General features: G+C 36.8%; 1 protein-coding gene across 1 annotated transcript in view; it reads left to right on the forward strand.

The window, feature by feature from the left end:
- Positions 1-24,803, forward strand: part of IL1RAPL2 (interleukin 1 receptor accessory protein like 2) — a 612,469-nt gene that overhangs the window by 288,393 nt on the left and 299,273 nt on the right. Inside the window, exon 6 of the mRNA XM_047082151.1 lies at positions 22,861-22,935. Within this exon, the coding sequence (XP_046938107.1) occupies positions 22,861-22,935 (75 nt within the window). The remainder of the gene's footprint in view (positions 1-22,860; positions 22,936-24,803) is intronic.

Below are 24,803 nucleotides of genomic sequence, written 5' to 3' on the forward strand. Positions count from 1 at the left end.
CCTGCTTAGAAGATTTCCACACTTGGTTTAATGATCTACTGTTACTATCTTGAAATTTTTAATATCTTTTGAATGAGGGTTCCCATGTTTTCATTTTGTACTAGACTCCACAAATTATTTAGCTGGTCCAATTTGAGAAAGAATGTCCCAGAACATGAGGCAAAGCCAGAAAAATATGGATTGGTGGAGAGCTTTAGGATTTCAGCAGGTAATGTACTTTATAAGTATTGATTAATGAACCAATGTTGTTGACCACCAGAGAGCCCTCTCTCAGAGTGCCTGCTTTCCAGTTCTGCGTTCTTTACCAGTGACTTAGATGATGTATAAATTATACTTATCACATTTGCAGATGAGAGGAAGTTGGGAGGGACAGTTAATTCTTTGTAAGACATGATTCTTATTCAAAAAGATCTCAGTAGTTTGGAATGATGGGTTGAAACTAGCCAGATGACATTTAAGCAGAAAAAAAAAAAAAGTAAAGTTTTTCATTAAGGTCCAAAAAATCCAACTGCAAAAGTAGTCTTGGGATTTTATTTGGCTAAGAGCATAAGAAGTGTGACTAGTTTGCCAAAAATGCTAATTCAGTCTCAGTCTGTGTCACAGGAAGGTAGTGTCCAGAACAATAGAAGTATTGGTTCCACTGCACTTTAGATGACATCTGAAATTGTGTGCTCAGTTTATTGTGCCCTATTTAAGGGACCCATTGACAGACTAGATTGTGCCCAAAAAAGGATGTCTAGGTTGGTAAAAGGTTTTGGAATACATGTCACCTAAAAGACAATGGACAATTGAAGGAACTGGAAGTATTTAGCTTGGAAAAGGGACGGTTTTCAGAAGGGCAGGGAGTGAAAAAGATCAAGAAACCTGTGTGCAAACATTTTAGGCATTGGCATATAGAAGATGTATTAGTTTCTTGTGTGCTATTCCAAAAAGCAGAAATAGGACCAACATATAAAATATGCAAAAGAAACAAATTTTAGCTGAATGTAAGGAAGACATTCTTAATATTTATTAAAAATTGAAACAATCAATTTTGTGATGTAGTGAGCCTATTGCAAAAAAAGCTATCTAGCTAAGGCTGAATGCTGGGAACTCTTTAGAGGGAATTCATGTGTTAGGAGGACTAGAGTCTTTCCAATTATGATTTTGTAGGACTAAATGCTTGTTGAAATGATGCAAATTGATCAGGATTCTGTTAAGCTTATATTTAACAATGACTCTGGAGCCAGACTACTTAAATTTAAATCTCAGCTCTGTTTCTTTCTAGCTATGTAGCCTCAGACAGGTCACCTAATTTCTTAATGCCTCAGTTATTTATCTATAAAATGAAGATAATACTAATATTTACTTCATACATAGAGTTGTTGTAAGTGTTAAATGAATTAACATCTGTTTAAGTCCATGGAACAGTATCTGACTTATAGTAAGTACTGTATTAGTGTTACGTATTATATTTTCCAGAAACAGTTGATGATGCATCTCCCTTTTCTTCAGTAAATATAGCCTTTCATTTCAGTTAGGTAAATTTACACTAGACATAAAATACAATGCTATGGTGGAAAAACCTTTTAAACACTGAACAACCAAAATGGTCCTGTAGATTTCCTCCTCAGGGGCCTCTAAGAATGGCATAAGACTGCTGTATCTCCTGCATGCATTGTTTAAAGTTGTAACTTTAGGAAGACATCTTCCATTTTATTGCTTATGGTTTTATTTTTATTTTTTTAAGTTTATTTATTTTGAGGTGGGGAGGGACAGAGAGAGGGGAGAGAAAGAGAATCCCAGCACGGAGCCTGATTCAGGGCTCGATCTCATGACCATCAGATCATGACCTGAGCTGAAATCAAGTCAGATGCTTAACTGACTGAACCACCCAGGCTCCCCTTTAACTTATATTTTTAGAGTATTTTTTAACCTTATAGGACTTATAAATTTCTTATTTTATTTAGTTCTCATATTAACCATATGAACCATACAGGACAATTACCACATTTTGAAGATGTGGAAACTAAAAACATCAAAGTTAACTGAATTGTATATAAGGTCACACACTAAATTATTAGTGGAATTAGGTTTAAAACTCAGGTCTCTTAAATTTTGGCTCAGGGCTCGAACAATATACCACATAAAGACTGAGCTGCTTTTATTCTGTCCATTCTGTGAAAGACATTTCATTAAGCTGATGAAGTGTCTTCTGTCATTCAGCTAATAAGTTGTATACCTGCTTTGCAGAAAAACTGGCATCAGCCTAAAACTCCATCCAACAAGACTAATTTCCATCTGGTTTTGCAGGGCCTAGGGGAGTCAAAAAAATCACTGACTTAAGCTTTGTGTATTATCCACATAGATATTATTGAAATACACCTGCCAGCTTATCCATTTCCTTACACATTATTATAGGTATTTTTTAAGCTTATAGGAAAAGTACAATTACCAAGGCAGAAACTGGCCATCTGAGTTTTAGATATGGATCTCTATACACAAGTCGCAAGGTATTGAAAAATTGAATTTTTGAAATGAGACTTGCTTTGATGATCCTGGTGCTCTGTCTCTACCCTACCCCCACTTCTTCCCTTCTTTACCCCCATCCTTGTCCTTTCAACCCTCTTATCTTTGTCATACCCATTCTCAGTCATACATTACATTGGATTCCCTTCCTAGGAGTAGATACAGCTCAATGTTCTCTTTAATTGGAAAAATAATAAATGCTATCATTTGTTGATAACTATGAGCCAGTTCTCTACTTCACACTTTAGAATATGATCTCATTTAGTCCTTATAACAACCTTAAAGAGTGGGTACTATTACCATCCACAGTTATGTGTTAAGGAAATAAAATTCTAGAAGGGTTAATAAACATGATGAAAGTCAAACAGTAAGTAGCTGAGCCAGATTCAAACACAAGTATTCTTAACCCAGAGCCTATGCTCTTAACAGCAATATTATAGGCTTTGTGACCAAGATAGGGAGTGGCAGATGTTTTTGAAAGTTGGAAGAAGCTTTTCTTATAAAATCATAACATATAAGCAACCATCTGCTCTGAATTAGGGTGACATCAGCCCAATGCTGATGAGCATCACAGACATTTCCAAGATCTAGATGCACATAAGACAGGCAAGATGAGAAACTTTTGCCATCCTTAAAACTAAAAGTCCCTCCTCAAGAAGTAGGTAGTGCCTTTTTCTTCTTTTGGGTTCTCTGAGACTAAATGGCTATATTGCTAGTGAGCTCCAGCTGTCAGGAAAAAGCACTAATGGGGCATGAGCCCATAGACAAAGATCCTAGGGCCTTGGGCTTTGGTCAGACACATAACTAGCCTTTCAGGCTAATAGCAGAGCCATAGATCTATCTGCAGTGTTTTCACTGTAACCCCAGGGAACCACCCCCACAGAAGAGAATTTCCTGAAAAGCCTTTCATTCTCTCCCAAATGACCTGACCTCTTCTTGACTAAAGGCACTATTAGAGAAGTACATATTTACTGTGGAAACATCCAATGACACCAGATCAATGTGGCGTAAGGCCAGAGCAGCCTTGAGCACCTGGGTTTCCATCTGTACTGGAATGTTCTGCAAGGAAGCATTAATCCAGGGGATGATGGGATCAGGAAGGGAATGTGCAGACCCTCAGGTGAATTAGACCACACTTGGAAGCTGCTACATTTAAACCATTATAGAGAAACTGTAGGGGGAAGTGACAGGGAGTGACTAGCCTGTCAAAATGCTAGCCTGCCTTATGGTTTTCAAAGGCTCCTTATTCAGAGATATAGATTCTCCTTCTGAGCATTGGGTCCAATCTCTTGATAAAATTACATCAGGAGATTAATTAATTAATTAAGATGAGGAAATTATTATTCTATTAGAAAATGTGGAGTAATCTTTAAAAGTTTAGTTAAAAAATAAATAAATAACAATCACAGTTAGGGGAAACATTTATGAGGTTGATTTAAAAAGGCAAGGCAGGGGGGCTGGAGGAAGATGGCAGCCTGGGAGGACGCTGGGCTCACCGTGCGTCCTGCTGATCACTTAGATTCCACCTACACCTGCCTAAATAACCCAGAAAACCGCCAGAGGATTAGCAGAATGGAGTCTCCTGAGCCAAGCGCAGACGAGAGGCCCATGAAAGAGGGTAGGAAGGGCGGTGAGGCAATGCTCCACGGACTGGCGGGAGGGAGCTGGGGCGGAGGGGCAGCCGGCCAGCCAAGCAGAGCCCCCGAGTCTGGCTTGCAAAAGCAGAGGGGCCACACGGACTGAGTGTGTTCCTACAGCAAGCGCGACTTAGCCTCTGGGAGGTCATAAGTTGACAGCTCTGCTCAGAAAGCGGGAAGGCTGGAGGACAAAAGGAGGGAGAGCTGTTGAGCCCCCGGACGACAGAGCTCAGTTTGGTGGGGAACAAAGGCGCTCGCCAGCGCCATCTCCCTCCCCCATCCCCCAGCCAAAATCCCAAAGGGAACCAGTTCCTGCCAGGGAACTTGCTCCCTCTGCGCAAACACCCAACTCTGTGCTTCTGCGGAGCCAAACCTCGGCAGCGGATCTGACTCCCTCCTGCTGCCACAGGGCCCCTGTTAAAGGGGATCACCTAAGGAGAAGGGAGCTAAGCCTGCCCCTCCTGCCCCCGTGCACCTTGCCTACCCACCCCAGCTACTACGCCAGATCCCCAGCACCACAAGCCTGGCAGTGTGCAAGTAGCCCAGATGGGCCACGCCACCCCACAGTGAATCCCGCCCCTAGGAGAGGGGAAGAGAAGGCACACACCAGTCTGACTGTGGCCCCAGCGGTGGGCTGGGGGCAGACATCAGGTCGGACTGCGGCCCCGCCCACCAACTCCAGTTATACACCACAGAACAGGGGAAGTGCCCTGCAGGTCCTCACCACGCCAGGGACTATGCAAAATGACCAAACGGAAGAATTCCATTCAGAAGAATCTCCAGGAAATAACAACAGCTAATGAACTGATCAAAAAGGATTTAAATAATATAACAGAAAGTGAATTTAGAATAATAGTCATGAAATTAATCGCTGGGCTTGAAAAGAGTATAGAGGACAGCAGAGAATCTCTTGCTACAGAGATCAAGGGACTAAGGAACAGTCACGAGGAGCTGAAAAGCGCTTTAAACGAAATGCAAAACAAAACGGAAACGACGAAAGCTCGGATTGAAGAGGCAGACGAGAGAATAGGTGAACTAGAAGATAAAGTTATGGAAAAAGAGGAAGCTGAGAGAGAGATAAAAAAATCCAGGCATATGAGGGGAAAATTAGAGAACTAAGTGATACACTAAAAAGAAATAATATACGCATAATTGGTATCCCAGAGGAGGAAGAGAGAGGGAAAGGTGCTGAAGGGGTACTTGAAGAAATTATAGCTGAGAACTTCCCTGAACTGGGGAAGGAAACAGGCATTGAAATCCAAGAGGCACAGAGAACTCCCTTCAGACGTAACTTGAATCGATCTTCTGCACGACATATCATAGTGAAACTGGCAAAATACAAGGATAAAGAGAAAATTCTGAAAGCAGCAAGGGGTAAAGGTGCCCTCACGTATAAAGGGAGACCAATAAGACTCCTGACTGATCTCTCTTTTGAAACTTGGCAGGCAAGAAAGGATTGGCACGATATTTTCAGTGTGCTAAACAGGAAAAATATGCAGCCGAGAATCCTTTATCCAGCAAGTCTGTCATTTAGAATAGAAGGAGAGAAAAAGGTCTTCCCAAACAAACAAAAACTGAAGGAATTTGTCACCACTAAACCAGCCCTACAAGAGATCCTAAGGGGGACCCTGTGAGACAAAGTACCAGAGACATCACTACAAGCATAAAACATACAGACATCACAATGACTCTAAACCCGTATCTTTCTATAATAACACTGAATGTAAATGGATTAAATGCGCCAACCAAAAGACATAGGGTATCAGAATGGATAAAAAAACAAGACCCATCTATTTGCTATCTACAAGAGACTCATTTTAGACCTGAGGACACCTTCAGATTGAGAGTGAGGGGATGGAGAACTATTTATCATGCCACTGGAAGCCAAAAGAAAGCTGGAGTAGCCATACTTATATCAGACAAACTAGACTTTAAATTAAAGGCTGTAACAAGAGATGAAGAAGGGCATTATATAATAATTACAGGGTCTATCCATCAGGAAGAGCTAACAATTATAAATGTCTATGCGCCGAATACCGGAGCCCCCAAATATATAAAACAATTACTCACAAACATAAGCAACCTTATTGATCAGAATGTGGTAATTGCAGGGGACTTTAACACCCCACTTACAGAAATGGACAGATCATCTAGACCCACGGTCAATAAGGAACAAGGGCCCTGAATGATACATTGGATCAGATGGACTTGACAGATATATTTAGAACTCTGCATCCCAAAGCAACAGAATATACTTTCTCCTCGAGTGCACATGGAACATTCTCCAAGATAGATCATATACTGGGTCACAAAACAGCCCTTCATAAGTTTACAAGAATTGAAATTATACCATGCATACTTTCAGACCACAATGCTATGAAGCTTGAAATCAACCACAGGAAAAAGTCTGGAAAACCTCCAAAAGCATGGAGGTTAAAGAACACCCTACTAACGAATGAGTGGGTCAACCAGGCAATTAGAGAAGAAATTAAAAAATATATGGAAACAAACGAAAATGAAAATACAACAATCCAAACTGGGACACAGCGAAGGCAGTCCTGAGAGGAAAATACATTGCAATCCAGGCCTATCTCAAGAGACAAGAAAAATCCCAGATACAAAATCTAATAGCACACCTAAAGGAACTAGAAGCAGAACAGCAAAGGCAGCCTAAACCCAGCAGAAGAGAAATAATAAAGATCAGAGCAGAAATAAACAATATAGAATCTAAAAAAACTGTAGAGCAGATCAACGAAACCAAGAGTTGGTTTTTTGAAAAAATAAACAAAATTGACAAACCTCTAGCCAGGCTTCTCAAAAAGAAAAGGGAGATGACCCAAATAGATAAAATCATGAATGAAAATGGAATTATTACAACCAATCCCTCATAGATACGAACAATTATCAGGGAATACTATGAAAAATTATATGCCAACAAATTGGACAACCTGGAAGAAATGGACAAATTCCTAAACACCCACACTCTTCCAAAACTCAATCAGGAGGAAATAGAAAGCTTGAACAGACCCATAACCAGCGAAGAAATTGAATCGGTTATCAAAAATCTCCCAACAAATAAGAGTCCAGGACCAGATGGCTTCCCAGGGGAGTTCTACCAGACGTTGAAAGCAGAGATAATACCTATCCTTCTCAAGCTATTCCAAGAAATAGAAAGGGAAGGAAAACTTCCTGACTCATTCTATGAAGCCAGTATTACTTTGATTTCTAAACCAGAGACCCAGTAAAAAAAGAGAACTACAGGCCAATATCCCTGATGAATATGGATGCAAAAATTCTCAATAAGATACTAGCAAATCGAATTCAACGGCCTATAAAAAGAATTATTCACCATGATCAAGTGGGATTCATTCCTGGGATGCAGGGCTGGTTCAACATTCGCAAATCAATCAATGTGATACATCACATTAACAAAAAAAAAGAGAAGAACCATATGATCCTGTCAATCGATGCAGAAAAGGCCTTTGACAAAATCCAGCACCCTTTCTTAATAAAAACCCTTGAGAAAGTCGGGATAGAAGGAACATACTTAAAGATCATAGAAGCCATTTATGAAAAGCCCACAGCTAACATCATCCTCAATGGGGAAAAACTGAGAGCTTTCTCCCTGAGATCAGGAACACGACAGGGATGCCCACTCTCACCGTTGTTGTTTAACATAGTGCTGGAAGTTCTAGCATCAGCAATCAGACAACAAAAGGAAATCAAAGGCATCAAAATTGGCAAAGATGAAGTCAAGCTTTCGCTTTTTGCAGATGACATGATATTATACATGGAAAATCTGATAGACTCCACCAAAAGTCTGCTAGAACTGATACATGAATTCAGCAAAGTTGCAGGATACAAAATCAATGTACAGAAATCAATTGCATTCTTATACACTAACAATGAAGCAACAGAAAGACAAATAAAGAAACTGATCCCATTCACAATTGCACCAAGAAGCATAAAATACCTAGGAATAAAACTAACTAAAGATGTCAAAGATCTGTATGCTGAAACTATAGAAAGCTTGTGAAGGTAATTGAAGAAGATATAAAGAAACGGGAATACATTCCCTGCTCATGGATTGGAAGAATAAATATTGTCAAAATGTCAATACTACCCAAAGCTATCTACACATTCAATGCAATCCCAATCAAAATTGCACCAGCATTCTTCTCGAAACTAGAACAAGCAATCCTAAAATTCATATGGAACCACAAAAGGCCCCGAATAGCCAAAGGAATTTTGAAGAAGAAGACCAAAGCAGGAGGCATCACAATCCCAGACTTCAGCCTCTACTACAAAGCTGTCATCATCAAGACAGCATGGTATTGGCACAAAAACAGACACATAGACCAATGGAATAGAATAGAAACCCCAGAACTAGACCCACAAACGTATGGCCAACTCATCTTTGACAAAGCAGGAAAGAACATCCAATGGAAAAAAGACAGCCTCTTTAACAAATGGTGCTGGGAGAACTGGACAGCAAGATGCAGAAGGTTCAAACTAGACCACTTTCTCACACCATTCACAAAAATAAACTCAAAATGGATAAAGGACCTAAATGTGAGACAGGAAACCATCAAAACCTTAGAGGAGAAAGCAGGAAAAGACCTCTCTGACCTCAGCCATAGCAATCTCTTACTCAACACATCCCCAAAGGCAAGGGAATTAAAAGCAAAAGTGAATTCCTGGGACCTTATGAAGATAAAAAGCTTCTGCACAGCAAAGGAAACAACCAACAAAACTAAAAGGCAACCAACGGAATGGGAAAAGATATTTGCAAATGACATATTAGACAAAGGGCTAGTATCCAAAATCTATAAAGAGCTCACCAAACTCCACACCTGAAAAACAAATAACCCAGTGAAGAAATTGATAGAAAACATGAAAAGACACTTCTCTAAAGAAGACATCCGGATTGCCAATAGGCACATGAAAAGATGTTCAACGTCGCTCCTTATCAGGGAAATACAAATCAAAACCACACTCAGATATCACCTCACGCCAGTCAGAGTGGCCAAAATGAACAAATCAGGAGACTATAGATGCTGGAGAGGATGTGGAGAAACGGGAACCCTCTTGCACTGTTGGTGGGAATGCAAATTGGTGCAGCCGCTCTGGAAAGCAGTGTGGAGGTTCCTCAGAAAATTAAAAATAGACCTACCCTATGATCCAGCAATAGCACTGCTAGGAATTTATCCAAGGGATACAGGAGTACTGATGCATAGGGGCACTTGTACTCCAATGTTTATAGCAGCACTCTCAACAATAGCCAAATTATGGAAAGAGCCTAAATGTCCATCAACTGATGAATGGATAAAGAAATTGTGGTTTATATACACAATGGAATACTACATGGCAATGAGAAAGAATGAAATATGGCCTTTTGTAGCAACGTGGATGGAACTGGAGAGTGTGATGCTAAGTGAAATAAGCCATACAGAGAAAGATACCATATGGTTTCACTCTTATGTGGATCCTAAGAAACTTAACAGAAACCCATGGGGGAAGGGAAGGAAAAAAAAAAAGAGGTTAGAGTGGGAGAGAGCTAAAACATAGGAGACTGTTAAAAACTGAGAAAAAGCTGAGGGTTGATGAGGGGTGGGAGGGAGGGGAGGGTGGGTGATGGGTATTGAGGAGGGCACCTTTTGGGATGAGCACAGGGTGTTGTATGAAACCAATTTGACAATAAATTTCATATATTAAAAATAAATAAATAAATAAATAAATAAATAAATAAATAAATAAAAAGGCACTCTGTTTTGGGAGATGTGACTCCTACTTTGAAATTTCTGACATTTTATATCTCAGTTTCTGGAGACAACTGTCCTTGTCCTTCTAGCTTCCAAGTTTGACTTAATGAGATAATAATTAAAAGGGGATAGTGCTTTGTAAATTCAATTAATTTTTTTTCTCTTTTCTTCGATTCTTCTGCATCTTATAAGTTCATCTTGGAATCACCTACCTTATGTTTTCTCCTTGGAACTGTAAATAATTATAATTGGTTTCATTTGAAAATCAATTCCAACATTATAGGTCATCAACTTATATTTGATTAATTAAATTAGTGCTCATCAATGTTATAAAGACAGGGAACAAGCTTGGAAACATTCCTGAAAGCTGACATCATGTGGGAAATTAATCAAAATTTCCAAACGTTAGATTCTGACTTCAGTGATGAAAATGAAAAGCAAAATGACTTTATTTTCAGATATTGTTCTAGTAGAATTGAGCTCATTTGAAATACTGTTACATATCTATCTTAGAGAGATTCAGGGGAAAGATCCCAACTTTAAAGTCAGATAGACATAGATTTGGGTAACAGCTCTGTATTTTTTTTTCTTTTTGCCAGATAGGTGACCTTGGTCAAGTTACCCAACCTCTTTGAATCTTAATTTCCTCAACAATAACAAAGGATAATAGTAGTACTCACCTTATAGTAATGTTGTGGGGATTAAATGAGACTAGGAAACTACAGTCAAAGAAATGGGGTTTTAAATCCTAGTTCTGGCCCTTTGTAACTGTGTATCCTTAGGTGAGTAATTTAACTTCCTTGAACCTTTTTATTCATCTGCATAGTAAAAATAACTGCAATTTATAGATTTTTGATGACCATGTATTCGACTTGCTCTCATGAAAACAAATGGGTAACTCATGATAATGAAAAATTGTAACTCAAAGCTGACATTAAAGAAAGTAAAAGGATAATGCCTGGTGATTGATACCAGCTCTATTTTACAATTTGGGCCCCAAAACTAATTTTTTTTTTATGTTAAGATGTCCCTCCACTTATGGCAATGTCTTCTTGAGTTCTATGTTTTTAATCTTTTTTAATGTTTATTTATTTTTGAGAGACACAGAGTATAAGTGGGGGAGGCAGAGAGAGAGAGACACACACACAGAATCTGAAGCAGGCTCCAGGCTCTGAGCCATCAGCACAGAGCCTGGCGCAGGGCTCAAACTCAAGAATCATGAGATCATGACCTGGGCTGAAGATGGACGCTTAACCAACTGAGCACCCAGGCACCCCTGTCTTCTTGAGTTCTAAATATCACATCATGTTTAATGTCCACCAAAAGATTATTCTGTGAATTAGAGTTATTCTTATCATGAAACTTTTTATTCTGAAGCAATTGCTAATTTAATACCCATAGTTATAGTTTCACTGGGGACTATTAGCACATCCAAACAGTTAATATTGCTTAAGTGATATTTTGTTTTTCTTCATTATTTTGCATTACAAAATATGCTGAGAGGCCATGGATGCCTAATGATTTCCGCAGTGATAAACAAATCAATCGTATTAAATTGTAAACACAAGTGTCAATACCAGCCCAATCTATTCAAATAATTGCCTTGATAGACAAAGATTAAGTCTATATTTACAAACTGATTTGGCTGAAATGAGGCCAGTAAAGAAAAGTTTATTTCATAAAAATAAACACATGCAATGTATGTCGTTATTCCATATGACAACCAAGATATCATATTCCTCCTCAAATTTCATTTGTATTTATTTGATTACCTTTTGTGACATCTTAGTAGGCAGAATAATGGCCTCTTAAAGATGTCCACATCTTGATCTCTTAGCAGTATGTTGGGTTACATAGCAAAGGCAAATTAAGGTTCCAAATAGAATTATGGTTGCTAATCACCTGACTTTAAAATAGGGAATTATCCTGAATTATGCAGGTAAACCCAATGCAATCACAAGGATCATTAAAAGTGGAAGAGGGAGACAGAAGATAAGGTTGGAGTGATATGAAAAGGAGTCAGTCTGCCATTTCTGGCTTTGAAGATGGAAGAAGGTCAAGCACCAAGGAATGTGGGCAGCTTTTAGAAGCTGGAAAAGGAGAGGTTAATTTCTCCCCCTTGGAATTCAGAAAAAGACTCAGCCCTGTTAACACTTTAATTTTAGTCCAGTAAGACCCACCTCAAACTTCCAACCTCTCAAACTATAAGATTCTAATAAATGTGTTGATTTAAACCACTAAGCTTGTGGTAACTTGTAACAACAACAAGAATTAAAAGGGCATTTACCACTTTTTGTCATTTACTACAGACATTTGTACATGCGTATCTCTAGAACTAGAGTAACCCTTTTGATATGACTCTGTACATTCTTCAAATATGTACTTTTCGTACAAATTTGTACATCCCAAACCCAGTGCGCGTGCACACACACACACACACACACACACATTTTTAGTACTTTTCTATAATAGAATAACTATAAATATGTGTTAACTGATTGAAAGAATGAATGACACCAAACACTCTAAGATTGGATTTTCATCCCACTTTTTGACCTATAGAATTGTGTAGACACAACTAAAGGTATTCAGTCAATCCATCCCCATGCTCCATGAATATGGAAACAGGATATATTTTGAATAAAAAAGAAACTGTCTTAAATAAAAAAAAAAGGAAGAGGGGTGATAGTATGAAGTAGTGGCTATGAGCTCAGACTCAAGAGTCAAGTAGACTTACGTTGAATCCTGGTCTATTTGTATTTATCACCAATATGCTTTTAGGCAGATAACTTCATCTCACTGAGCCCCAATTTTCTCATATGTCAAATGTTGATAATGTTAGGAACTACTTTATACATTGTTGTAAAGATTTAATGAGAGGAATGAATGTAAAAGGGCTTGGCATGGAATGCATGCATAATCAGTGTTAGTCATGGTGCAGTGGCAAGAATATTGAACTGTAATTCAGGAAAAGAGGTTTTAGTCTTCTGCTATATCACTAATTTGAAATATGATGTTCAGCAAATCCCTTCCATTTCTGCTTCTTTTAAGTTTTTCATATGTCAAAATAGCTACATGAATTAGACAAATAAGAGCTTGTCTAGCTCTAAAATTAACCATCTTTGAGTATCTTATTATATTCTTAAGCATCACTACCTAGGCCAAATTTCTAGAATCCAACAGATCAGTAACCACAGAATCAAATGAGGAACTTGATGCAAGTTAACAATTAATCCATCTCATAAAGATGTGGTATGTACACACACACACACACACACACACACACACACACATTATTCAGCCACGAGAATGAATGAAATCCTGACATTTGTGACAATACAAGTGGACCTAGAAAGCATTATGATAAATGAAATAAGTGATAGAAAGACAAATACTGTATGATCTCAAATATATAGAATCTTAACAAGCCAAAATCATAGAAACAGAGTAGAATTGTGATTACCAATGGTTAGAAAGCAGGGGAAATGGTAAGCTGTTGATAAGAGTATAGCCTTCCATTTAGAAGATATAATTAATTTGGGGGATCTAATGCGGAGCATTGCGATTATAGTTAACTATAGAATATACTTGAAAGTTGCTATGCGAGTAGACCTTAAATGTTCTCACCACAAAAAAAGAAATGATAATTATATGATGCAATGTAGGTGTTAGTTATCACTGTGGTTGTAATCATGTTTCAATATATGTGTGTCAAATTAGCAAGTTGTATACCTAAACCTTATACAATGTTATATCCCAAATATGTCTCAATAAATCTGAAAACTTTCAATTGATCCATTTTCTGTGTTTAACTTCTCATATTTATTTTAGTGCTAACTACTACCCAAGTTCCACGTGAACCCCAGAAGTATATACTATCTTGTGTAATTTATTGAATAGTAACCACATTTGGATTGTGTTAGACATCTACAATATAAAGGTACAGGGAGTACTATTTTAGAGAGAGAAGGAGAACCTTACTTGAGGTGCAAAAGGGAAGAATGAAGAAAAAGCATGCTCTGTGAAGGGGGAAAAAAGCCCTACCATCACAATCTCTGTTTAAGTTTCCATTTGCCCCGAGGTTATTTTCTTTTCAAGTTTGAAGGAGTTGTTTTTTGTCTGGGCAAATTTGTGCTGAATAAACATTCTTCTCTCCAGAGAAGGGCCCTGTGTCAAGTGGCATTGAGAAGAAATTGCTCTGCCTTTATGCTCAAGCTTTCCCAAAGTTCATGCATTGCTCAAAACTCAAATATTAGTGGAAATAAATATGGAATCTAGAGGAAAGAACACCTCAGGGCAACTTTACAGCAGCCCTGACCATTCACCACCCTGAAGGCACATCCACTGAATTGCAAGGCAAGATATAGGCTCTGAGACAGATGCCCAGAGCAGTTGCTAGACGAGCCCTAAGCTGTGCAGGGGCAATGGCCAAGTAGGTCCTTCAGCATTTCCCTGGGAATTTAGCATCTGAGTGTTAAAGGATCACTTATTTATTTGAAGAACTTAAAATTTTAATTTCTATGATTAATAAAGTCAAATACTTACAATGGCTTTAAATGATGTCAGGAATATTTTTAATGCAACCAGAATGTGTTTTTTTAAAGAAAGAAATTTAATCCTATGAACATTTTATCTCCTATCTGTTTGATTCTCTGTGGTTCTCCATAATTTTATCTTTCAAATACACACATGAGAAACATGAGCCATCACCATTAGTAATAGTGACTTACTAAAGGAAATTATTTTTTATGAGGGGTAGGAAGGTATGGGAGATACATATCAAAATATCTGAAGGTATGGGAGATACATATCAAAACCACCAATGGTTTGAAAACAAATACCCAGATGATTCTGGGAATCACTGGATTTATTTTTTTTTTACCTAAATCCATCACTGCCTTTCTATTATAGCTGAAACACCTAGACAATACATATTCTCCCTGGATGTTAATAAACAAACGATATATGTCAGTCTTCCCACTCTTGTTTTAAATAAGGCACAGAATATTAGAGTTTTGGCAGAGAAAATATTTACAACAATTAATTGTTACAGTGCTCAGTTGATGGAGGTAATAACAGGCCAAAATTAAAATCAGACTTGAGTTTTAATGGGCATTAATGCATTTTTTAAATTTAAAATATGCCTGGGTTCTCTTTGCTAAAGTCAATAAGAAGTCAAGGAATTACTCATAATAATGATGGTGGGATCTTGAGGAAAATAACTTTGTTTTCATTAGCCTCTGCTGAAGGCCACCCTGTTTGTTGGCCAACACTGTTGTGAAGACAGTTCAGGGAAGGGACCTGGGGCTCAATATGTGTCTGCTGTTTAAACCCCTACTAAGGAGTAAAGCCTTTAATTTCACATTTAGAGACAATCCTTCAAAAGCCATTAGCCTTAAGAGAGAAGGTACAGATGTCTTGCTTATACTAAGGTTTAAATTGCAGAGACTTCTTTGTAGCAAGTTTTGATTAGGGAGACACAGCTCTGGGTGTCTAAAAGCAGGCAGGAGAAGAAACTTCTTCAAAGTAGGATATTCATAAAAGGGAAACTTAAGGCAAAGGAGACACATTATACCCAACACTGGTCCTGTTTGAACTTACAGGTTTAGAGGATTAAAAATGAAATTAAATAATCACTTTTATTGTGTAGTTTTTCCTGTATGCTCATCTAATTTCAAGGACGTTCAGCCTAGTGACCTTAGAAATAAAATACTTGTAATATATGTGACTTGAGATTCACTAAGTGGCCGTAAAATGTGTGCATCATAATTCAGAATTAGGAAGTCTATATAGTTAATTCAGAAAGATATATTTTTTTAAAAGGTTAAAGTTTGTATGATGTTTCCAGAGATCAGCAATTTCTGGATTCATTCTGTGTTCAATTTATGAAATCTTGAAACTAGTCAACTACTTTGACTAGGCTTAGCTAATTTCCCTTCATGATTACAGGAAATCTTTAGTGATGTTAACAAGATTCCTGGCCCTTCCTAGATCTAATTTGCTTAGTTAGGATCTCAATTTTGTTTCCCACATAAAGACTGTTCCCAAGTCTTTTCCCCCAAGATTCTCAATGAGTTTCCTGGAGGGAAATTGTTTTTAACCATGGGTGATTTTGCTCCACAGTGGGCATTTTACAATGTCTGGTCATTTGCAAATGATGTATTTGCAAATGACATATCCAATAAGCAGTTAATATGCAAAATATATAAAGAACTTAAAGAACTCAATACACACACACACACACACACACACACACACACACACCCAACAAACTGTATGAATAAAAAGTGTGCAGAGGACCTGAATAAACATTTTTCTAAAGAAGACAGAGAGATGGCCAAGAGACACATGAAAAGATACTCAGCATCACCAATCATCAGGTAAATGCAAATCAAAACCACAATATCACCTCACATCAGTCAGAATGGCTAGTATCAAAAAGAAAAGAAATAACAAATATTGATGAGGGTATAGAGAAAAGGAAACCCTTGTACACTGTTGTGGGAATGTAAATTGGTGAAACCAGTGGAAAACAGTATGAAGTTTTCTCAAAAAATTAAACATAGAAATACCATATGATCTAATAATCCCATTATTGGGTATTTACCAAAAGAAAACAAAAACACTGATTTGAAAAGTTACATGCATCCCTATGTTTATTACAGCATTGTTTGTAATAGCAAAGATATGGATGCACCCCAAGCATCCATTGATAGGTGAATGGATAAAGAAAATGGAATATTACTTATTCATAAAAAGAATGAGATCTTGCCATTTGTTACAACATGGATGAACTTAGAAAGTATTATGCTAAGTGAAATAAGTCAAAGAAAGACAGAAACCATATAATTTACTTATGTGGAATCTAAAAACTGTTAGACTGTTAAAGAGAACAAACTAGTGATTGCCAGAGTGGAGGGGGTGAGGAATGGATGAAATAGATAAAGGAAATTAAAAAAACAAAAAACAAAAAACAAAACAAAACTTGTCCATTAAGCCTCTTTCCTGGGACTTTGATTCTTGATCATGGTGACACAAGGACAAAGAACAAGACACAACACAATACAAAACAGTTAAAAGGAAACATAAAACCAATTATAGTAAATTCAGTTTGTTGATGAGATCAAGAAGAAAGTGCCTTGTAGTTCTTTTTGCCTGTTCAGCTAGACCCAACCTGTTTCCTTTTCTATCTCTAAACTTAGTTCCTCAGACATCATGTCCATCCTTGAGGCGTCCTTCTGATAAGTTCTTTTTTTGCTTAAATTTGCAAAAATTTGTTCTTGTTCACTGTTTTTTGTTTGTTTGTTTTTGAGAGAGTCAGAGACAGAGTGATTAGTGGGAGGGCAGAGAGAAGGAGAGAGAGAAAAATCCCAAGCTGGCTCCTCCCTGCCAGTGCAGAACCAAACACAGAGCTTGAGCCCATGAAACTGTGAGACCATGACCTGAGCGGAAACCAAAAGTCAGATGCTAAACGGACTGAGCCACCCGGGCACCCTTGTTTCTGTTCATTGTAACCTAAGAGCCCTGTGGAAAATACCTGTCTTTAGAGAACGAATATCATAGAAAACTTAACTTTCAGATTGTGTTTATTTGTTCCACAGTGTCAGACACTATCTTAATTGCTGGGTTATCTGAGTTATGATACTTGTCTTCCAGGAGCTTAAAAATCTAGTCAGGGAGACTAGACATACCCACATAAAGTGAGGTTTAATTTGTATTCAAAGAAGTGTATGTTTGCTATGAAACAAATAAGGGGTTCAAAGAAATAGTAAATGCTTTGCAATTTCATTTTCAGCCTAACCAGAGTAAAAATTAGCTTGGGCTTTTTTTTTTAGGGGAGGTTTTCTGGACAATGCATGACTGGCTTTTGGAGGATAGATAGGACTTGGGATGACACAAAACAAAGTTCTTAGAGAATCATTGTGGGCATGGTGAAATCAGACAGAAGCCACTTGAGATTTCTGTGTTACAAGTCAGACAGAAGCTGCTTGACTTTTGAAAAGTTATTTGTAAAATGTAATATAAAATGCCTTAGAACAGTGCTTAGCACACAGTAGATGCTAAATAAATGATAACTATGGTAGCTATTATTATTTGTTTTCAAGCTCAGGGAAACTGTTTAAGCCAAGATGCAGAGTTGGAAATTAATGCAATGTGTTAAGGGACAAATGAGGAAAGTAACTTGACCTAGGAGTGATAAAATAGAAGTGTGGGTAACAAGGCAGGAAGGTTTTTTAAAGGTTATATTGGGGCTTTCTTTATGTTCCCAGCTGACAGTTTCAGATTTTATCCTCTTGTAAATATAGGAGGCATTGGTAGACTTTCAGTGGCTAAATGTTGTGATGAAAATAGTGATTTTGGAATGTGATTTCAGTGTTGTTGGTGTGTTGAATGGATTTGAAGGGATCCATTTCATTAACCTTAACATACACATTCCACAATGGCTTCATTCATAGAAATTAATGAGTTACTTTATGACCCAAGTGTACTCTACATTTAGTGTCCTTTGCGTATAGCTGTCCTACTCCTTCCCATGTAGTTCTCTGGCAAGTCTAGTTAAATAGACAAATTAACAACTTAAGAGGACGTCATCGTATGACAGTGTGTCATTATAACAGTATGTAATAGGCAATATGGTCAAACTGATTTATTCAATCAAACAATTCTACTTATTTCTTATACTATGTTCATGGATATTGATCAGTCATTTCAGTCAGGTAGAAAAAAACCTTTAACTATAATAGGAAAGAGAAAGCCAAATTGGGCATTCTCCTCAGGAAATTCAGTTAGTGTCAAACACATAAGACCTAGCTTTAGGAAGAAGCAGTCAGGAACAGTAATAGTTTCACTAGTACATTAAGACTACTGTCATGATAGACTCGGTAGAGCAATTATATTTAAGGATAATTAAACATAAGCAGCTACAAAGGAAAATGCAGGGGAGAAATTGTAGACTGAAACATTAGTACTAAACTGCATCGCTTGCTCTCATTCTTTCAATCAAAACATGAAGCTTGAGCAGCAAATTCAAAGACTAGAACAGACCCCAAATTAGTCCCTATAGAGGTCCAGGATAAGTTTTCTAAGAAAAATGTAAATCTTCACTCTGTTGTTCAGGGGCCCTGGTACTGACAGCTCTCCCATTCATTTCTCAAATAGTAACTGTGAATTTCAGATGAAACTTTTAAAAAGAAGAAAGAAATGAGTTTGTCTTTCCATGGCAGCATGTGCTCTAGCTAATCTGCAAATGCTATATAATTACACTGGGTGCTGATAGATTTGTCTCTGGGCTGGTGGTCAGGATCCAGATGAACTGCTACAGTTGCTGTTTTATCATCACAAATGTCCTGCACATCTTGGCAATTACCATGCCTATACATGATATTGGAATTTAATGAGGCTCCACACCCATACATAACACTGGGATGTGTTAGGGTAAAGTGTAAATTCATCCCCTTTTATTTATGGGTTTGGGGGAAAATGTATGTGTGTGGAATGTCCTACAGGAATCATGTCTCTGTCGGCCATTTGAAAGAAAGCCATTCCCATGGATCTAGGAAACTTAGCTTAGTGTGTAGTCAAAGAGGCTAAAACCATTGGTTCAGTATTGAGCACTTGTACCTGTCTCCTGCCTACAACTTTTATCTTTCTGGCAGTTCTGCAAATGGGGGCTTTTGGTCACAAGGGGGCACCAAATGAGATAATGTAACCCTCATTTAGCTTCATCTCTAAATTGGCCATATTGTAACTATCTTCTTTACTTTACAAGGTCATTGTGTAGACAGCATGAACTAATGCATCTGAAAGCACTTTGAAAATTATGAACTGCCTATAAATGTAAGACAATTAATATCATTTCTGTTAATAAATATCACTTCAGTAATTGACATGTAACAATAATGAAATCAGGGTAAATGTATCCATAATCTATGGCAGGAGGTGAGGATGAAGAACAACAATGACTCCAAATTCATATCCTGATAAAAATTGGACAAGATATGCATCTTTGAGCATGAAATACAATACTTACAGTTGCTTCCCACCAATCACATTCCAATTAATTCATTTGGAGGCAAGATATAGTTGAAAATAACACTAACAAGAATTTCTAATAGGCTAAATGTCTATAATCTGGATGTGTAAGGCAAATTGAGAATAATTATACACAGAAATCAAAATTATTTTTATAAATAAAATGAAAGTGGCTAGATTTTATTTAATTTTAGTTTTTTTCATGTTTTGAATACCCAGTATATGCATGTTGTTCAAAATGTAGAAAAAGCATATAGTCAAAATTAAATTTTCCTCTGACTGTCTTTACCCCCCTCCACCATTCTTCAGCCACCCAATTCCTTTCTTCAGAGGATATCACTGTTAATCATTTTTACATGTATCCATTCAGAAATATTACATACTTAAACACATATGTGAATACACATGGGCACATACAAACACACATAGTTTTATTTTTATACACAGGATAGTATGCTATGCACACTGTTGAAAAGTTTATCTTGGAGATCTTTTTATAACAGATGTACAGATTTACCTAATTATTTAAACAGCTGCATCATAACAGTATATGAAAGCACCATATTTTTTAACTACTGTCCTACTGATGGATATTTTGGTTGTTTCTAATATTTTGCTCTTACAAAGAGTAACAAAGAACAATGAAATCAAATGTCTTTTATGACTGGATTTTAAGTTCAAATATTTAAATTTTGTTTAAAGTATATCCTTTAAGTTCCAAATAATATTGAAATACCAGATTATTGGGGAGCCTGGATGGGTCAGTCAGTTGAGAATCTAACTCTTGATTTAAGCTCAGGTCATGATCCCAGAGTCACGGGATTGAGCCCCATGTCAGGCTCCACACTGAACACGGAGCCTGCTTAAGGTTCTCTCTCTTTGTGCCCATCTCCCCCACTCAGGCTTTCTCTCTCTCTCTCTCTCTCTCTCTCTCTCATAAATAAAAAATAAATAAACAAATATCAGTTTATTAAGGGTAACTGAAATATTTAGGTAATGAAAACTATACATATTATATTTGTATGTTTGTCTACATTATGCCCAAATCAGCTCATCACAAGTGCACTCCTTAATCCCCATCACCTTAACTGATTCCCTCACCCACCTCCCCTCTAGTAACCATCAGTTTGTTCTCTATAGTTAAGAGTCTGTTTCTTGATTTGCTTCCCTGTTTCTTTTTTTCTCCTTGGTTCGTTTTGTTTTTTTTAAACTACACCTATGAGTGAAATAATGTGGTATTTGTCTTTCTGTGGCTGACTTATTTTGCTTAGCATAATACTCTCTAGCTGCATCAATGCCATTGCAAATGGCAAGATTTCATTATTTTTTATGGCTGAGTAATTGTCCATTGTGTGCGCATGCGTGTGTGTGTATACATACATGTGTATATACATGTATATATACATGTATATATGTGTGTGTATATATACATGTATATATATGTATATGTGTGTGTATATATATATATATATATATATATACATATCACCTCTTCTGTATCCATTCATCAGTTGGACACTTGGGCTGTTTCCATAATGTGGCTCTTACAAATAATGCTGCAAAAATATTCAGGTATGTATATATCCCTTTGAATTAGTATTTTTCCTTTTTTTTGTAAATATCTAGTAGTGCATTGCTAGATAATAGGGTAGTTCTTTTTAAAATTTATTTATTTATTTAAGTAATCTCTACACCCAACATGGGGCTCGAACCCACAAGCCTGAGATCAAGAGTCACATGCTCTCCTGACTGAACCAGCTGGGTGCCCAAGGTACTTCTACTTTTAACTTTTTCAGGAACCTCCATACTGTTTTCCAGAATGGCTACACCAGTTTACATTCCCACCAACAGTACCAGGAATGTTCTCCTTTCTCCACAACCTCTCCAGCACCTGTTGTTTCTTGTATTATTGATTTTAACCATTCTGACAGGGGTGGAGTGATATCTCAGTGTGGTTTTCATTTGCATTTCCCTAATTATTAGTGATGTTGAGCATCCTTCATGTGTCTGTTGGTCATCATGTCTTAGGAAAAATACCTATTCATTCTGCCCATTTATTTAAATTGGATTATTCATTTTATGTGTGGTTAATTTAAGTTCTTTATAGATTTTGGATACTAACCTGTTATCATATATGTCATTTGCAAATACCTTCTCCCATTCTGTAGGTTGCTTTTTAGTTTCCTTGATTATTTCCTTCACTGGGAAGTTTTTTTTTTCTTTAAGTCCCAATACTTTATTTATTTATTTATTTATTTATTTATTTATATTTTCTTAATGTTTATTTTTGAGAGAGATAGGGAGAGTGTGTGTGTGTGTGTGTGTGTGTGCGCATGAGTGGGGAGGGGCAGAGAGAGAGGGAGACGGAATTGGAAGCAGACTTTAATTCCTTCTTCCTTAACATTTGGCACAGGACTAGTGGACAAAAGTTACTCAATCAGTATTTTTATTCATTATCCTAATGAAGGTACCGGTGTTTTATTATATTGTTTCAGAGGCTGAGTGAAGAATGGGGCATGATTCAGAGGTCTATTAGAAATGTCTATTAGGGTTGTATTTCATTAAGGATATTTAACAACACAAAGTACAAATGAAGATTTAATGTTTATCTGATTATATATTTAAAATATATATTTATTTACTTACAAGCTTATAAAAAGCACTCAAAATAGTCCATTTGTTTGATCTTGTTTGAAAGTGTAGCTGTTGAAATGACCTATTTACAGTGAATCAATGGTGCTCTAAATGTGCTGGGAAATGGATATTGTATGGATAGAGTAACAACTCAAGTATGAACGCTGTCTAATAAGTGTTTACACACCATCAAGTGTACAAACATTAAATATCATTCACAATAGGATCTTTCTTATCCTGCAATTTATCTCAATTTTTCCATTACCTTCTTTCATTTTCTCTTCTAGCTTTACTCACAGACAAGCCTCCCAAGCCATTGTTCCCCATGGAGAATCAGCCAAGTGTTATAGATGTCCAGCTGGGTAAGTCCCCTTCTGGGAATAATAGATCCTAAACTTGCTCTCTGTTAACAGATGGGGAAAATTACATGAACCAGGAAAGGTTTATTGCCACTGTTATTACATGCAAATCAATTTGTGTCTGCTCATTTATAACCCTGGAATTCAGTTTAATAGTTTAAGGAAATGAGTTTGAATTGCATCAAGGAATTGTAATACTAATTGGTTCCACTGGGTATTAAATGTGCTATAGGACAGAGCTTTTTAACTCTGTGATTGATTGATTCATAGGTGTCATGCATTGGTAACCAGTACAAAAAACTTTTCATGCTTGTTAGCCAAAAATTTTCATTTAGAGAACATTAACTCCTAGAGAATAGCACTTTTGAAAATAAAAGAGCCCCTCAGTACAACTTATAAAATGATTTGATAATATTATTTCCAATGGTACACTACAGGGCTATTTAAAACTTATTTTCAGGTTGAGATCCTGAAGATTTATGAATATCTGGTGTTGGTAAAAGTAACAAGTTGATTTATTGGTGCTAATATTTTACTGCAGTCTCAAATAAAGACACAAGGTGTTGAGCCTTATATTTGAGTCCTCTACCAGTAAGCCTTATATTTCAAGAACTGTGAACTTGAGACTCAGAGGCCTATTAGTATCTCTTCATACCATGGCCTTTACTCTAAACCATGTACTTTAACATTTGTGAGCTTTCATCCACCTAGGGTTTAATTCTATTCTTCAGTTTGAAGAATTGCTTCAGTTCTAAGTAAGGCAACTGAGTAAATATACTGGAAGTGTATTGGGTTTATTTCGATAATATGATTTATTGAAACCTGTGAGTGTAGTGGTACCTACCAATTATATAACCAGGGAAGATAAATTAGTCACAATTTCATCCACTTTGTAATGTTTTTTACTCAATTTTTGATCTTTCCAATTCAATTTGGATTATTAGAGGCTTATTTATATCTTGAGAATAGGTGAGAAAAAAATTATATTCCTAAGAACTTGTTCATTTTTCTAAAAATAATTATAGCATGTAGTTAATGCAGCATACCAGTAGGAGTACCAAAATTAAGTATTTCAAAACAAACAAAAACATGAAAAAAGAAAAGAAATATGTTATTAAGAATGGATTGTGGAAATAGTAGTGAATATTTTGTAGATAATGTTGAAGTATTAGAATATGGTTCTCCCCCCACCACTTGTATTATTTTGAAGAATCATTACATTTTGTTAAAGCCAAATCTAGATGGACTGACACATACCCTCAGTAATTTTTGCTTACATCTTTCCATCAATACTGGGATAAAAATACCTCAAGTTGTACTCTGTGGTTTGCCAGGAGTTACATGAAGCCATAGGCTAGCCTTATATCATAAGTTTTCATGAAGATTTAAGTGGATAATGCCTTTTATATGAAAACTTATATATTATAGAGTAGAAATAAAAATTCAAACAACTATTTCAAATTTTGTCTTTGTGGCCCATGAGTGATACTTCATTTTCCTCTGCTATTAGTCGAGCTTTAACAAGAAATGTTAGATGAGTACTTTTCTTAAGCAAGGAGAGAGACCATTGTAAGGAGTACATTTCATTGAGATTCACTGGGTACAGAATTTGTATGTGCTATTTAGGACATCTCTAAGATATGTGCTTGGTATAAATGCATATTCCAACATAGGTATATATGCCAATATAACCCACCACCAACACAACCCTGTAAAATTACTAAAGTAATTTGTTTTCAATAGTTGAAAGGCTGAACTTTTCAGGTTTTAATTTGTGACACAACTTGGAGACAACTTTATTGACAGAAAGATGGAGACCTGCCCATTTTTCATCCCAGAAAGGCTGCTTCTCTGAAATGCTAAAGCAACCA

The sequence above is a fragment of the Lynx rufus genome, unplaced genomic scaffold (genome assembly GCF_022079265.1).
Source record: "Lynx rufus isolate CCGP_SWC_20201006 ecotype Redwood Valley unplaced genomic scaffold, mLynRuf1.p SCAF_19, whole genome shotgun sequence".
Lineage (NCBI taxonomy): Eukaryota > Metazoa > Chordata > Mammalia > Carnivora > Felidae > Lynx > Lynx rufus.